The sequence below is a fragment of the Prorops nasuta genome, unplaced genomic scaffold (genome assembly GCF_024137725.1).
Source record: "Prorops nasuta isolate Cenicafe-Biocafe unplaced genomic scaffold, Cenicafe_Pnas_1.2 PNAS00021, whole genome shotgun sequence".
NCBI classification, from domain to species: domain Eukaryota; kingdom Metazoa; phylum Arthropoda; class Insecta; order Hymenoptera; family Bethylidae; genus Prorops; species Prorops nasuta.
The window spans coordinates 1334038-1350111 of NW_027116818.1; the positions used below are offsets into that span (position 1 = coordinate 1334038).

Sequence of the window (16074 nt, forward strand, 5' to 3'; positions counted from 1 at the left end):
TGATTGGTCAATAGAGAGAAAACCTTCGTTTTGGTGTAAAAGGAAAGCACCGAGAGCGTGCAGTTATTTCGTTTAGAGTACAGGAAATAAACATAACAAAAATAAATGTTGCGATATACTCGTATAAAAATAAAATTAAATTTCATTTTAATGTTATTAACTTGAAGACTAGAGATTTTATTGGAGAGATGTTAGATTTAGCGTAGAAAATAAACGAGAAATTTGGGACTGAAATCGTTTAATTATCTCTTTGTACAGAAAACAATAAAAATTAACATAAATTCATTGCAAATCACCATCATATATTAGCATTTGATGCGTAGTGCTAGTGCTACAATATACGCTCGACAGCTCCTAGATTTATTCTTTTCATTAATAATAGATTTATGTATTTATGATTAATGTTGTTGTAAAAGTGTTTTTCCAATACCTCTCTGGATAAATGAACTCTATAGGTTTTACGCAAACATAGGTATGGGTTGGTGGGATAGGATTTGTGTTTTTGTGTATAACTTTTTGTTTATCCTTTTTAAAGTGCCACCAATCTCACACCCTCTTCTAAAGGATTTCTCACATGGCAGCACGATTCCTTGTCTCCATAATTAATAATATCTTTATCCTATTATTTATATGTATAATATATATATATAATATTTATTTATATATATATTTATATATGTATATGCTTTCGTGATATACCACAAATCGTTATCGATATAATACAGTATGATTATGTTTACATCGTAGCCTATAAATCTATATAATAATATATACGTGTATTTACATAGAAATATTAAAAACAAATTATAAAAAAAGTTCTGTCATTGCGTTCGTAGGAATTGCAACAATTATCTGGCGCCAGCAATACTGTTGTTTTAAAAATTCCTTTTTCTTTTTCAATGTCCTTCGATACTACACAACTAATAATAATAATAATATTATCATCATTATTCTTAAAGAGACCAGATATTCGGGTAACCACATAAAAAGGAAGACACTTTTTTCCATATACGTATACCTATAAATCTTTTCTCACTTACACGTATATGTATGTGTTTTGCAAATACCAATATCTACGTAAATTTAAATTATATATAATAATTAATATATTCGTATAGAGATAATTTTATTTGAAGTCTTCCAGTTTTTGCTTTCTCTTGTTGTTTTTAACGTGTGGTCATAGAGATTTCTAAACAACATTTCTTACAAACGCGAGGATCTTTCTCTTACTAAATTATACGGTATGGTTTCAGAGCCCAAATTGAACGTTAACTAATAACTAGTACTATAAAAAAAAAAACAATTTAATAAACGCGAATACATCTATTCGCGTGTTTTCTCCTTTCGGGAGATAATCGTGTGCAAAGATCTAAGTAAATACTATGGCCGAGCGGTTGCACCATAAACGAGAAATATTCGAAACAATATCCATCTCGCCTCGCAATATTATCAGGGCCGAAGAACAAATGACAGATAAGAAAATTTTCTCGTCCGATATCCCTGCTCATGTTCTGTTTTTAACTCTCTCTCTCTCTCTCTCTCTTTCTATTTCGTCCATTTTTATTTCGCATCATAAATAAGTTAACTGGTATCTGTAAATTATATGTATAAATATATATTTATATATATATATATATATTACATCATTTTCTCCTTTCAGTTTATAAAATTAAGAAAAAAAATGAGATGTTATTAGCCCCATCGAGGATACGGCTCGAGATTGATGATCGAATCGAGAGTGGATGATTAATAAGATAAGTCAGTCCAACGTAGGAATGAGTGCTAACCGCGGTTTAGTAGTCGTATAAAAAATAATCGAATTATAACAAATGTCGATTAATGTTATTGCTGAGTGTATTATAAACTCCTCTCGAGTTCTCCTCAAAATTTCATTTATCGGGGTATAGCTCTAATCTTTCCCCGTTTATCTTTTTCCAGCATTACGGGAAAAAGGTTTCACAAGATCTCCTTTCACTACTTTGTTCATTATTCTGCTATTAGAATTCATATAAAAATAAGTTACATTACCACTCCTACCCGCTCTCACATTGGTCTACTTGGATTTTCGTATCTACTAAGAAAAACATTCAAGTATCTATTTTCATCATCTATCATTCTACATATCCTGAATCTTCGACTACACATAGATAAATAAACGAGACAATGACAATCATAAATCGATATTTGTAGATAAAAACTGAAATAATTCGTACGATAACAATTTCTTTAAAAAAATACAAGTATTTTACGTTTATTCAAACGACTTTGAGATGTATAAAAGTTGCTGTTGTTAAAAAGAAAGGAGGGCGGTATGAGTTAATAAAGACAAGGACACGGATGTAGGGAGAGAAAGCAACGGGTAAAGACTAATGTAAAGAAATGCAAGGGATTTTCATGAAATTGATTACAATTGTTTTTCTTTCCTTTTCAAAATCGAAACAAGTAACTAACCATGTAGTAATAAATTATCGATCAATATCAACGAATAATCGATAGTGGATGAGGTGAGAGCAACCAGGAACTGTGGTGTGGTTTGTATCTCAGCAACTGACCCCTCGATTTAAACAATTACACGAAATTGTCCTCGCAATCGTATGTACTTGTTTGAAGCTACGCTACTAATTACAATGAATCATTTGATAATCCTAGCTAAGTTAATAATTGTAAGAGATACTCGTGCGCAACCATATTGGGTTGGCCGACCGGTCAATTTTCATCCTAAAGTCGTTGGCCTTGTCCGATCGTTCCTCTCACCTCCGTTCAGCTTTTCAACTTATCCTCGGCCACACGGGCACATTTTATTTACAAATCCGCGTCTGTTAGTCGGTCCGTATTCTCTAGCTTATCAGTGTTCTCGTCTAAAACTTGTGATTAGCAACCTTGACTACGATCCGAAGATTGCAAGAGTGTTCCCTCGTGAGGTGATTTTTCGAAATCCCACATCGTTTCCACAGGGTCTAAACGGTTACAGCCACTTCCCAACGAGAGAGCGTTTCCGCGCAGACTTCGGCAATAAATAATGACCTTCAAATTAAAAGTTTAACCGAGTAGTTTTACGGTTACTCAAATTTGTTGTGGTGTAACACTGTGTTCACAAATGTTTTTCGTGTCATCGTATAAAAATTAAATATTCTATGTAAAGTAATCGGATTGGCATCGATTAATCATTACTTACTTCCGAAATCTTAACAATCGAACTTAACAGGGATCTATCTCGGACAAGGCGTTGTAATAAGTTCCTAAGTTCCTTCGCAGGGAATAACAATCGGTGTTTAGTGGATCCGGGAGAGCACACAGTCCATTCATTATCATTCTCAGATAAGTCAGTTTTTCGGGGCTCTGTTCGTCGACCCGGAAACATGTTTTCTCACTTTTGCTAGCCTATTTACACGTCGATATATCGATATATCTAATAGTTCAACAACGAGGCTTCGGCTGCAAGGCCTCCGAAAAATGTAACTCCTTAGCTGATCTATGTAGATCTGCTTATTTCACAGTTGAAAAATTCTGCTGTGGATTTTGATTCGAGGATACCCACGTGGTAAACACATCTCTGAAATCAGAAGAAAAAACCAATTCAATGGGACTGTGAATTGTACATCTAACCAGTCTTACAATAACAACAGCATGACTTAATTGGAATGTTTAAGATTTTGTACAGATGTCAAAATTTGAGAGAAATTCCTCCAGAATTGTTAAAAGCTTACGAATAGGTTAGTTAAAAGTAGAAACACAAAAAGAATGCTCACACAAACCTGCAGTGGCTAACCACGCATTCATTACTGCAATACTCATCCTCCCATTCACTATTAGCTACAGCAGGATTGGGACATCCATGACGAATGCAGGCATTTGCCAATGGCCGTTGGCCTACCATTGCTGCCTGAGGACCACTTACAGGAGGTGGACTCGATAGAGTATCTCCTCTGGGTGGACTCGTGTGCAGCATTTGTTGTTGTTGCTGTTGTACTTGAACCTGTTGCACTTGTTGTTGCGGAACCTAGAAAAAAAGAGAGAAAATTACTACCAAATGTCAATATCTGAAATAAAAATATTATTAAAATTTATGACAGCTCTATTGCAAATGCGACCTGGTTTAAAAAAGAAAAGTGTAAACAAATAATTATGTACTACCAACTATGAAAAACTTAATTCCCAATAAAGCTAAGAAAAAGTGAGGTTATGTTCCTCACAAGTGGGCAATAGAAGCAAGGTTGCTGGGATTGAACTCGACTGGATACACGTATTATTTATGGAATACGCTTTAAACTTTTATTCTACTTACAACGAGGTAACCACCATTTGGCTTTACCCGCAGAATTGAATACACTTTCTCTTTCACTTTGATTTCCTGTTTGCCAGCCATCTTCGGCGGCTTCTTTGGACAAACTACCCGAATAGCCGCCATTCTACATTCGGCGTCCCTCTAAGCGTCCATTCCCCACGACCCCACGTCCAATCGTATTTCGCTATTCCCCCAACCCCCATTAATCGCAAATTAAAATCTACCAGATCAAAGAAACTCTCGAGTTCTCCGTCAGCGCCCAATTTATCTTCTACCAAACATGATCCATAAATAGAATGTCAAATCCGCTTTGATGGCAAATACGGAATATTAAATAAGTTGCTAGAAAAGCCGAAAAGCAATTTTTTTACGACAAATTTTTAATTTCTCTTTTAGAGAATGGGCGCGCTTGCGCTTAAGGAAAATATTACGTTAGGGGATGAACAGAAATGATTCGGTTCACTGACCTGCTGCATATATTGCTGTTGCGAGACCTGTTGCTGTATATGTTGCTGCTGCGTCATATGTGGTGGAGCCATTGGATTGCCCATTAAACCCTGCAAAAACAGACTTGCTTTCTATCATTCCCTCTCACACAACTCATTATCATACTTATTATTTATGAATCATCCCTCGTTCTCCTTTGAACTTACTAATTTAACCCTATACACATTGCTTAATTCTATTGCTGCAATAACCAACACTTATTGTGCCGATTGACGACATATCTCACCTGTTGCTGCTGTTGCTGGGAGTTTTGCATCGCGAGATGGTGTGGTGACTTTTTGATGGCCATTTGCTGCTGTTGCTGTTGGTGTTGCTGATGCTGTTGTTGATGCTGCTGCTGGGGGGATGGAGGCTGCTGTTGTGGACTGTATACCTGATACGCCACGTTTCCAGGTGCTCCATTACCACCGTATCCAGCGTAAGTCGCGTATTGTACCTGTTGTTGCTGCTGTTGCTGTTGTTGCTGCTCGTTCTCACCGGCTCCCTTGCTTACGAGCGACGCCCTGTATGCTGCCAAAGCCTTTAAATACTCTTTCTTGGCAGCCTCAGTTTTCTTCTTGTACACCTGAAATCAGGAATCAATTAATTTCAGCAATAAATCCGGCAATAATCGAAATTTAGACAAATAATCGAGATTCGTGGATATAGCAATGTGTTAGAGGAAAAGCACGCAATCATGCTAAAAACGATCTATGAAAAATCAGGGGTGGAGGAGGGGGGGGGGGGAGAGCCGAAAGCGGACACCGTATCTTTGCTTTCTGTGTTTACGCGACTGTGCCATAAATTGCTAGAATAATGTAGCAATAAAGTTACGCTATCAATTGCTGGTAGCTCTCGGACCGAATGAATAAACGATCCGCCAGCGATACAAGCTGCGCCATGGAAATAAGAAAAGGAGTGGGGTTAGGAGGGAAGGAAGAATGGCGAGCTCTCCCGGTTAACATTTTAGTAGACGATCCTTCGCTTGTACATTGTGCTAAAAACAGTTTTACACCACCTACCATTTTGCCGTGATAACAAATGTTCGATTCAATGCAACTTTTTCCAGACTTTTACTCATGAACGAAGGGGATAATAGTGGATGGATGCAAAATATAAACATAAATTTAATGAACGCGGAGGAGACTGATTTTTCAGTGAAACAACTCGAGTTAAACTGCCATGCCAGACATTCCTGAAGAATGAAAAGTCGTTGCTTCTATAACTTGGACTATCCCCACCTCTCTTGATGCACCATAGTAGGTGCACAATGACTCGACCGAGTCATCTTCTTGCACGCTTGTACACAGTAACAATTAAACGCTCCATTCTTCAGACCTTGGGATCGTTAATACATCCGTCGCACGCCTTCCGTATATACCATCCTCATTCTCCTCGAGTAGTATTATCCCAAAACCAACGTTATCCAACAAAGACAGCCTTTGGTCCATTGAGATCCTAAATCTCCCAGATGAAAGACCAGGAAATCCCTTAAAAATACATCCAAGCCCGTTCGCAATAATTCTCAAATTAACTATTTCCAGGCTGAATAAATTTGTCCTATGGACCTAAGCTCTCGTGACGTTATCATATAATACTTGGATTGTATAGTAGAATGCACACACTAATATCCATACATATAAATATTAATTTTATTTATACCATCCATACGGAACGAGTAAGTATCATTATTAAAATTATATCACTGCGATAATTATCATGGCATCCAGCTCGATTAACTCGTACGTAAACAAGGATCACTGTCGTTGATTGAATAAATTTACTAGGTATATGTAGCGTTGTGTGACAAAGCAAAAACAACAACAGCAACAACAACTTCTCTCAACTTCTCATTCCCCACAGCTCTCTCTTAAGGATTATTCGTATATTACAGGGTAGCACACTGCACTAAACTACATATAGCCAACGATAAAACATGGAAGGGAGCCGAGTTTTTCGTTGCTCGGAGACTTAATGGTCGGCTTAGTTTTAATAGAAGCTAAGAGACTGAATCATTGTGGCTTCTCGGAAGAAGATTGCGCTGCGCGATTATACATAAATGGCGTGCAGGTGCACGCAGGACAAAGACACTTTTAAGAGATGCTTGTCCTTCACATTTGTAACCGCGAGCACAGCATGCCCGGCTGAGAAATAATCACCAGTGACGCGATTTTATTACCGCAATTAACCGGCTGACGAGGATAAAGTAACCAAAGGCCTGGATTATCATCCCAATAATAACTTCATACGAGCTACGACTGAATCATCCGGAGTCAACAAATGGATTAATTATTCCAACAATAAATAAAGCGAGTGCATGAATGGTCGGTCGAAGAAGGATCAACTAGAGGGCACTAGCGGTAGTAGGATTAACATTTCTCGGAAAGAGAGAGAGAGAGGGGGGGGGGGTATAAAAAAAAGCGTCCCTTTCGGTGCCACTTAAGACAGGTAGGCTAAACGAACCAGATGTTCCGTGTTCACAGGCACCTGCCAGAAATTCCGGGCAGTCGGCCAAATTTTACACAAAGGAAACTAAAGCATTAAACAGCTTTGACTGATAATTTTATCGTTAAGAAAGGGACGAAGGAAAAGAGGAAACATTAAATTGCTATTTCGTTTGTTTTTGCTAACTTATCGAAACAACCAGTAACAAACAGCAGCAACAGGATGTACTTACATTTTTGTGTTCAGTTTCAAGGGCATCCCACATGGAAGCGACGATTTTCGAGACCTCGCCAAAGCTGGCGTTGGGATTCTGGCCCTTAATAGCCGCTTGGGTATCCCTGAAGAACAATGCGTATGCGGAGACTGGTCTGGAAACAGAAATGAGACAAGAGTTAGCTCGAGTTGCGCAAAAACAAAAAATAAGGTATATGGCTGGAAAAAGATAAGTGAAAATGCAGGGTTTCTTCGAATCGAGTGTAAATAATAAACAAACTATCCCGAGAGTCCTAAGAAATGTTTTGGATCGATTAAAGAGAATCGCTTGAATGGAGGCTTGATTGGTTGTTCAGCAACAAAACTCGTAACACGTTGCTGATGGGATTCCATTAATTTGCATTAGATTTACATTAAAGCCTATTAAAATCATTGAATTCGTCGAATTTAGTTGCGCAGACAGCTTTGATCAATGAACAGGCATCCATCGTAGCTTTTCAACCCTCGTCGGATCCGGCATAAGCAATAAGATTGGCCCTTTCTCCATGCCTGATTGTTTCGCTTTAATCGAGTTAACGTTTACATCACCATGTACCATTGTGTGTGTCTGTGTGTTTCGTGTGGAAATACAAACGGACACGTGTATTGGCGAACAAAAACATTCTGCAGGCTTCGATGGTGTTGGTGCGGTGTAAGTTATTACCGTTGTGAATTGGCAATTACCGTTATTGTTGCAACCCCGGAGACTAAATGTAGGACAAGAGGAGAGGCTGGGGGAGGGGATACGGGTGCAGGGAACAACAAGCAGTATTCCCGTGGAAATGGAAGCCCCTTGTATTTGTGCCAGACGATATGCAAAGGGTAAACAAGTGTGAGAGGGAGATAAATGCTTATTGTATTGCGCTCGATGGCCCTAGATTAGGCGTGTGTGCGTGTGTTCGAAAATAGGATAGTGAAAGAGAGCACCGGTGAGAGTAGAGGAAAGAAATTGGCGCCATAGGGAAATGGAAAAGTAGGATAAACAGCAATAATAGAACCAATTATACTAATTGGTCGTTCGCAGGGGGGGGGGGGGGTTAGCACAATAACGATAAATCGCCAGATCGCTCTCTAAAACGGCCACTAGTGCAAAATAATTGGGCGTTATAAATAGTGAAAATAATTTAAGCAGCAGCATACTTTTGAGGCTCGTTCGGATCCCTCTTCTTCTTCTTCTTCTGTGGCTTCGGTTTCCTTTGATTCTTCGTCCCAGCGTCTGCTGGCTCCGGAGATGGCCGCTTTATTCCAGCAATCTTTAAGGGAAACAAAAAGAAAACATGAGAAATTAGTGCTGGCGTGGATGAGATTTTGAACTCGACTATCTTTTCTTCGATCATTCTGGGACGAACTGGGGTTTAGGTGGGGGGATAATAGTGTTCCGTTGTGCAATGAATCACGGTTAATCGTTTCGCATAATTCAGACGATTTGAGCGAATTAATTATCAATCACGGCTGGCATCGATTTAGCATAGTTGATTCAGTCACGTGCCCGAGCCACGTGTGCCCCACACGCTTGTCGATAATATCGATAATGCAATACGCTGATTGCATTTATAGATAAACGACTTATTCTGTGTAATATTAGCAGTAAAGATACAAAGCCCTCTATTCATGAAACATTGATATTGCTCGCTGTGCAAATGGGTGAAAGGAAAATCTGGACGTCCCTGAGCAAATATGATAAATCTGAAACGTTGGAAAAATTGAATATGCTCGTGTATAATAAGTAAATGGACAGTGCTAATGATCTTGGACTTTTCAAAGGTTTGATTGCTGGTTGTTAACGCGTCGTTACAACGGTAAGAAACAAGAGCTACTGGGAATTGGTGGAAAATCTATTCAGTCCAGAAGAGATGTGGCTGATGAAACTGACCATTACAGAGTGTGGAGTGGAGTCATCGCTGTCTTCGCTGGTTGTTGTATTGTTATTGTTCTCAGGAATGGGATTTTGTTGCATGGCAGGAGGTGAACCACCAGTGGGGCTCCTGTATTGCATTTGCTGCTGTTGCTGTTGTTGTTGTTGCTGCTGCTGCTGTTGCTGCATCTGCTGTTGTTGGATATACTGCATGTGCTGCATTTGCACCTGTTGTTGGTGCTGCTGTTGCTGATGCTGTTGCTGCAGCAACAGAAGTTGCTGTTGTTGTTGTTGCTGCTGCTGTTGTTGCTGTTGCTGTTGCTGCTGACCACTGTGCTGCTGACCACTGTGCTGCTGTCTCGGAGAGCTCATCGTTGTGTAAGAGCCTTGGGGGCTGCTATACGCAGAACTGCAAAATATAAATATTTCAGTTAATAATTTAATCAATTTTTACACTATTATAACAACGAAAGTGAGGCAATTGCCACACACACACACACACACACACACACATTTGTACGAGAAGCATGGAGGGTGAAAATAAAATTCATTTTACATCTGCGAAACGATATAGTTATGGCGAACACGTGTTGAAATAATAAAGCCACTTCCCGTTCCACCCTTTAACGTGAGTACCACTGCTGAGAACGAAGAAAGGAAAATGTCATTCGCGTCGAGTTTTACCCCTTCCTACTTGTATGCAGAGTTCATTGAATTTAAACCTCGAGGGTGCTTCTCTATGTTAGGCGATATTAAGCCGAACAAACGTTTCTAGCCATCGACACAAAGAACTCCTCCCTCTTCCAATCACCAATGACGTCATTGGACTACTCGAATCACGAATCTCACCTGGGTCCATCGACGTCAGCTGGCATCACTCGTGCCATTAAATAATCGAGTGCACAATTTTCGACAATCACTCGGTTAATTATACGTGGCAATTATGCAAGAAAAGGAAGAAAAATGCTAGTAATAATTCAATCCGGTTCTTTAATGCGATAAAGTTTTAAGGGATGGAAATGTTGAAATTCAAAGGTGAATGAAAAATCGCATTTCCAGCTATTCAAAAGAGATAACGGTCTCGGGGTAATTTATCAGAGAGTAAATTTGATTTTAGAGGCTAGGTTGGTAGGATTGCCAGGGAGGAAAAGGGGAAGAGGATGTAGAGTAGGCTGTAAATCCTCCGACGCTGACGTAGCGGCAGCCATATCTCAAAAGTTATCCAATTTGTGTTAAAATAGCATTGGCTGTAGATGTTTCCCCTCCACTCAGTCTCCTTCTCATCCTCTCTTACTCTCTCCCCCCCCCCCCCTTCCCCACCTTCCACCATCTACATCCTTCACCATACTCTATTCACAGCGTTTCTTTTCCCCTCCTTCCACAGCAGCCTCTTTTCTCAAAATTTTCCTCCTTCTCCAGAGGGATACTATTAAGCATCGTCCCCGATATCCCAGCTTAAAAGTCGCTTTAGCCCTAATTATGCACAAAGAATCGCAATTGACGCGAGATTAAATTTATTTAACTTAAGAAAATCCGTCGAGTCAGAGAGATCGTTAAAGTGAGAATGAAAAAAGAAGCTCATAGTTGATTTACGATTACACCGACTCGTGTAAGAAGGAAAAAGTCTTCCCGATTCTGGCGGAACGTTATTGCTTATGGAAGCGATGGAGGGACCGGGGAGGAGGGGATTTCCTTAATAAAGAACCGAGGAGTCAGACGTTCATTAATCTTCCTTTGTTGCGCCAGAAGCTTCTTATTCTCCAATCATCGCCGCTTGTTCGAGTGCCAGACAACGACCAAGACAGTTTTCAACCAACTCGATGCAATCCCAGTCATACCCCGTCCACGTCATGCAAAATATCTCCCTCCACAAGTTCAGAACAAACAAATGTAATTTTACATTAATGAATTTTCTGTTTTCGGGAGAGAGGAGGAAGAGTCGTGATTGGCTGTGTAAGAGAACCCTGCGAGAAGGTACGCGCACGCATGTTTGCGCGTTTACCAGATCTACCGAGTAAATTCTACGAGTGCCAAATAACGGACGAGAGAGATTTCAAGTATAATCCGATTCAATCCCAGTCATCCCCAATCAACGTCATACAAAGTATTTTTTTTCAAGTTCAGGACAAACAAATCTAAGTTTACGCGAGTGTATTTTTTGTTTTCCGAGAAGAAAACGGGGAATGTTATTAGCTGCAAAATTGTCGGATACAAGGAGATGATATAAAGTATACGAGAGTGCAGAGAGAGAGAGAGAGAGAGAGAGAGAGTACGCGCACGCATGTTCGCGCGTTTATCAGGCCTATACCGAGTAAAATCCGTGAGAACCGACCATTATGAACTCTTACGTCTGTAATTTAAAGCCTTCCCCACGATGAACGTAATACCAGCATATAGGCATAACGATTAAAACATACCGAAGATTTATCCAAGGAAATGCCAAAATTTATTTGCAGCCTATTATTTCATACGAATAATCTTAAAAGTGAAATAACCCAGAGAGAAACGTGACATTTAACGCAAAGTTAATTAGATCCAAGTAGATGATTAACCAAAGACGAGTTAATTATAATAATTAAGATTAAATTGGAGCAGCCTCGTGGGGATTTCCATATTAATTAGGCCAGCCCCTTCATTATCGCTCAATTTCCAACTTTTTCAATTTACAATTAAGATTTATCAATTCTGTACCGGAAAGGTGGAAGGGAGTGGCGGAGGGCAGAATTTCACGCTAAAATTTCAGGCATTGAATTAATGAAAATAAGCAATGAATATGAATGTGAATTACGCGAAGATTCACGAGATTACCGGGTCGGACGATGAGAGAATTTTCCACGATTCATGGCATTGGATATGCCCAGCTGCTGAACGATATACATTTGGCTCGTTAAATGATTCAGAAATACCGGAGGTGTCTGACTTCAATTATCAAATGTATTATCATTATTATTCTTGGTTCTGGTAGTCAAAGGATCAAACAATTCAGCAATAATGATTCAGCGATATATAATTGAATTTGACGAGTTGAAGCAAAATAATATAATTTAATGATGAAATAATGATAGGATTCCACAAGAAGAGAAATTGTACTTTCTGTACAAAGTGTTTACAGGGACAAAGGGAGAGAGAGGGGTGGAAAAGTGCTGAGGGAGGGGGGTAGTTTTAATAGGGCAATCGAAAGTTGAATCGCGTGCAGCAATACTTTGTCGTGCACGAGCCGTTTCGTGTTTCGTCCCGCTACGCCTGGGACCAGTCCAAGTCCTTCAACTTTTGCATTTTCTTTCTGTTCATAGCTTCCCTTCTGCTGTTTCTCCCCTTCGATCGAACGCCTCCCTCCACATACGTTAAATTATTTCGTCACGTCAAATCGAGTTTTTCATATCCTTCAATTTTCCTTTTATCAATATTCCTCTTATATACGATTGATCGCTAATTGTTTCGTGATACGTGGAAAATATGAGAGATTCTTGTGGAATGATTCAAAGACAATAACACTTGGCAATATCCTTTCTCACAGCACGAAATTCTGTCGAGCATTTCTGCACGCGTGACTCCGAAACGATCTCAGCTGTACGTGACTCGAATTAAACACGAGTCTCCCCAATTAAACAAAACTCACCCCATTCCTTGATAGAAATCAATGTAAAAATATCTTCTGTCTGATCAATCATACTTAAACATAGTTTGACGATGATAGTAGCTTTTAAAGATACAATATAAATATTTAGCACTCTAAAATGATCAAAAGGGTAATATTTCTCAAGATCTTTCTTCAACCGGAAAATTCCACTCACCTGACATTGATTTGCTGCATGGAGTGTTCCTGTTGCAGGTAGAGGGGTTGCTGGTACCCGCCTGGATCCAGGCTGAGGCCATCCGGCGACTGCTGCATTCCCGTGTTTTGCATCATCTGAAACATAAAATTGGACATTTGAAAAATCTGATGCTTCGCTGGGGAAAATCCGCTTCTTTCTTTGACTAACGAAGCGACTGCTAGGCAAATCCTATTGAGTGTGTGCGTTTATGGGGTGGACAAAATTGTGGAGACTCTTCCAAAGGGACAAGACGAACGAAGCTCTCATTTTTACCCCGGATATTCATTCTGCAAACTTCAGATTGCTTTTCTAACGGAATTAATTGCTGCTATGATGTAATAGCATATATATATATATATATATATACAATCTCCTAGTTGATGTGTACACCTTCGACATAACACACAGGAGTGTACTACATGGCAAAATTCTGATAAATATTGCTGAGGGAAACTATAGCAAACTCATTTACAATTATACCAGCAACAATGAGTAAAAATGTCTATATTAAAAGAATTAAGCAATTGTAAAAAATACCTGTGGTTGATAAGAATGCATCGGGTCATGTTGCTGATGATGTTGTTGCTGCTGTTGCTGATGCGGATGGGCATGAATCGCTGGAATGTCGAAATCCTCGTCGCCGAAGCTTGGCGTGTGAAAAGTCTGTAAAAAAAAGGGAAAAATTAATATTAAAAATTTCTGTGGGAATAAGATTTTCTAATAAAGAATGGGAGAGTGAGTAAACCAGAGATAGATGGATAAGTATAAAAGAGAAAGGAAGAAGAAGGATTCTTTGGTATATGGAAGGGGGGGGGGGAGGGGGAGAGTATACAGGGGAAGGAAAGGTTTTGGTTGGAGGGAGAAAGAAAATGGCTGTAGGGGTTGCTTGCTCTGGGTATGGGGGAAAGGGGAGAAGGTCGATCAATAGGCAGGCAGGCAGGTTCCTTCAAAGGAAAATTCCTGACGCTATTAAATCCAATTTAAAAACTTTTATTCTCCCTACCACCGTCGCCGCTTCCATGGCAAATTTATTTTCCTTCGCTCCCCTTTGTGAGCGAGGAATAAATTGCTAAAAGGATTTCGAACAATATATAGCTATCTATCATCGAGCTCGACTTTACTGCACAGGGGGAGGGATAGGATGGATTCTTTGATTCGACTTTCAGGCAGAAAGAAGAACGAGATTCCCTTCTTTATTTTCCTCCGTCTTTCCCCTTAATTTTTCCAATATTTTTCCTCGCTATAAAACATTTTGCAAAATTTCGACTAAACAAGTGAATCTTTCAACATCAATCCTCCTCTCTCCATCTCTTCGCGTACATTTATATAAATATATACATAAATGAGATATTTCTTTTGCAAAGAGGACAAAAAAATTCCAAGAGAAAATAACATTTATCTGCTATATTCCCACCGTTCGGATTCGTCGAAGAAGGGAAGTAACGGTAAAACTAAAGACTAGCGAAAGAAAAAAAGGGAGAATAGAAAACGGAATAAATGGATAGAGATCAGCATTCACGAGACTATTTTACAATAGAATCACGGATACGGGCCTAATGATTAATCACTGCGGTAGTGTGGCCATTATTAAAAGCTCGTTAAATTTTCAATGATTTACACAGTGAAAACACGAATTCTTCATCGCGTAACAATTTATTCCAGGGTTGATTTTAAATGCGGATTCTATTCTCCGAGCACCCCGTCTACCCCACTGCCCAACCGTGCGCAATTACGGCCAATTGGCAATTAACAAGCACTTCATTACAAATCTCGTTATTCGCCCGCGTGTCGAATCAGCCGGGCACGAAAAAATAAATCCTCCTAATTGGACGGCTGTGAAATTTCCCGAAATGTTGCGCAACCCTCCTCCTAACCCTCCACCCCGTTTCACTATTCCAATTTGCTCCTTTCATTGTTGCAATTCAACGGTCGACTTTAATTATCAGTTTGCTTATAAATGATTGGTCGAGTGTTGGTGTAAGATGGGGAGGGGATCTCGGTTATCGCATGCCGCGGTTACACCGCAACTTTATAACCCTATTTCTCAAGTTATCCCTATAGTGCCGCAACTTGCTTAACGATTCTACGCCATTGTTTAAAGGACTATATCGAAAGCCCGTGTTGCGTCAACCGATAAATTCCTGTAGCGTAAACTAGACTTATCAAGCGAGTACCACACTCCAATCCTGAAAATCTCCATAACAATAGAACATTTTTCCCCGAACGATCATTAGTACAATATTTTTCCTTTCCCGAGACTCTCTCGATTTTTCCAACTTTTCTATTCAGCCAACATCGATAATCATAATAATAACAATAATAATAAAAGAAACGTTCATTTTCTATGGAGTAGAGGCCATAAACAAGCAATTAAAATGTAAAGCAGCACTCTGACTCACTCGGCGAGATAATCTACGTTTCACTCGACTGCTTTCCCCTTTAAGGAGCATTATTTATTAAACGAACTTTACGAATCTATTAACGCAAAATACTTATCAAGTTTTTCACTAATCTTGCTTCGATCGATGCAAAAAATTTATTTGTTATTATTATTGTTATTGCATTGTCTTGCTTTCATTTCCAACCTTTATGCTCCGCTCCCAGTCGTAGAAAACTTTACAAGCAGCTTGTAAAATATTCTTTGAACTTGCTTGAAAAGAGCTTCTTGTTCGCCTATTCACTGTTTACATAGCATACGCTAATTATGATTGTATATATAGTATTATAGTAAAAAAAAAATCATTATTGAAGTCTCGAATAACGTTCTCCATAACAATAGAATATTTTTTGTGCCAATGATCGTTAATACGATATTATTCCTTTCACTAAATCCTCTTGAATTTTTCAACTATTCTATGCAAAACAACATTGATAACAAAAATAATAATAATTATAGAAAAATGTTCATTTTCTACGAAGCAGAAGCCATAAACCAG

The 16074-nt window shown here is 39.2% G+C and overlaps 1 protein-coding gene across 4 annotated transcripts in view; it reads right to left on the reverse strand.

Moving 5' to 3' along the window:
- Window positions 1–43: 43 nt before the first annotated feature.
- Window positions 44–16074, reverse strand: part of LOC136781118 (TOX high mobility group box family member 3-like) — a 145008-nt gene continuing 128977 nt past the window's right edge. The window contains exons 4-13 of one of the 4 annotated variants that reach the window (XR_010823872.1): window positions 13676–13801; window positions 13118–13233; window positions 9342–9732; window positions 8609–8721; window positions 7449–7584; window positions 5019–5357; window positions 4753–4842; window positions 3750–4000; window positions 3176–3553; window positions 44–3024 (exon numbers count right to left, since the gene is read on the reverse strand). Coding sequence is in view for 3 of the 4 variants with exons in the window: in XM_066739849.1 (XP_066595946.1) it covers window positions 3487–3553; window positions 3750–4000; window positions 4753–4842; window positions 5019–5357; window positions 7449–7584; window positions 8609–8721; window positions 9342–9732; window positions 13118–13233; window positions 13676–13801 (1629 nt within the window). In the remaining variant the exon portion in view is untranslated. Of the gene's footprint in view, window positions 3554–3749; window positions 4001–4752; window positions 4843–5018; window positions 5358–7448; window positions 7585–8608; window positions 8722–9341; window positions 9733–13117; window positions 13234–13675; window positions 13802–16074 lie in introns of all 4 variants that reach the window. The other 3 variants (XM_066739849.1, XM_066739850.1, XM_066739851.1) reach the window with 3 other exon arrangements.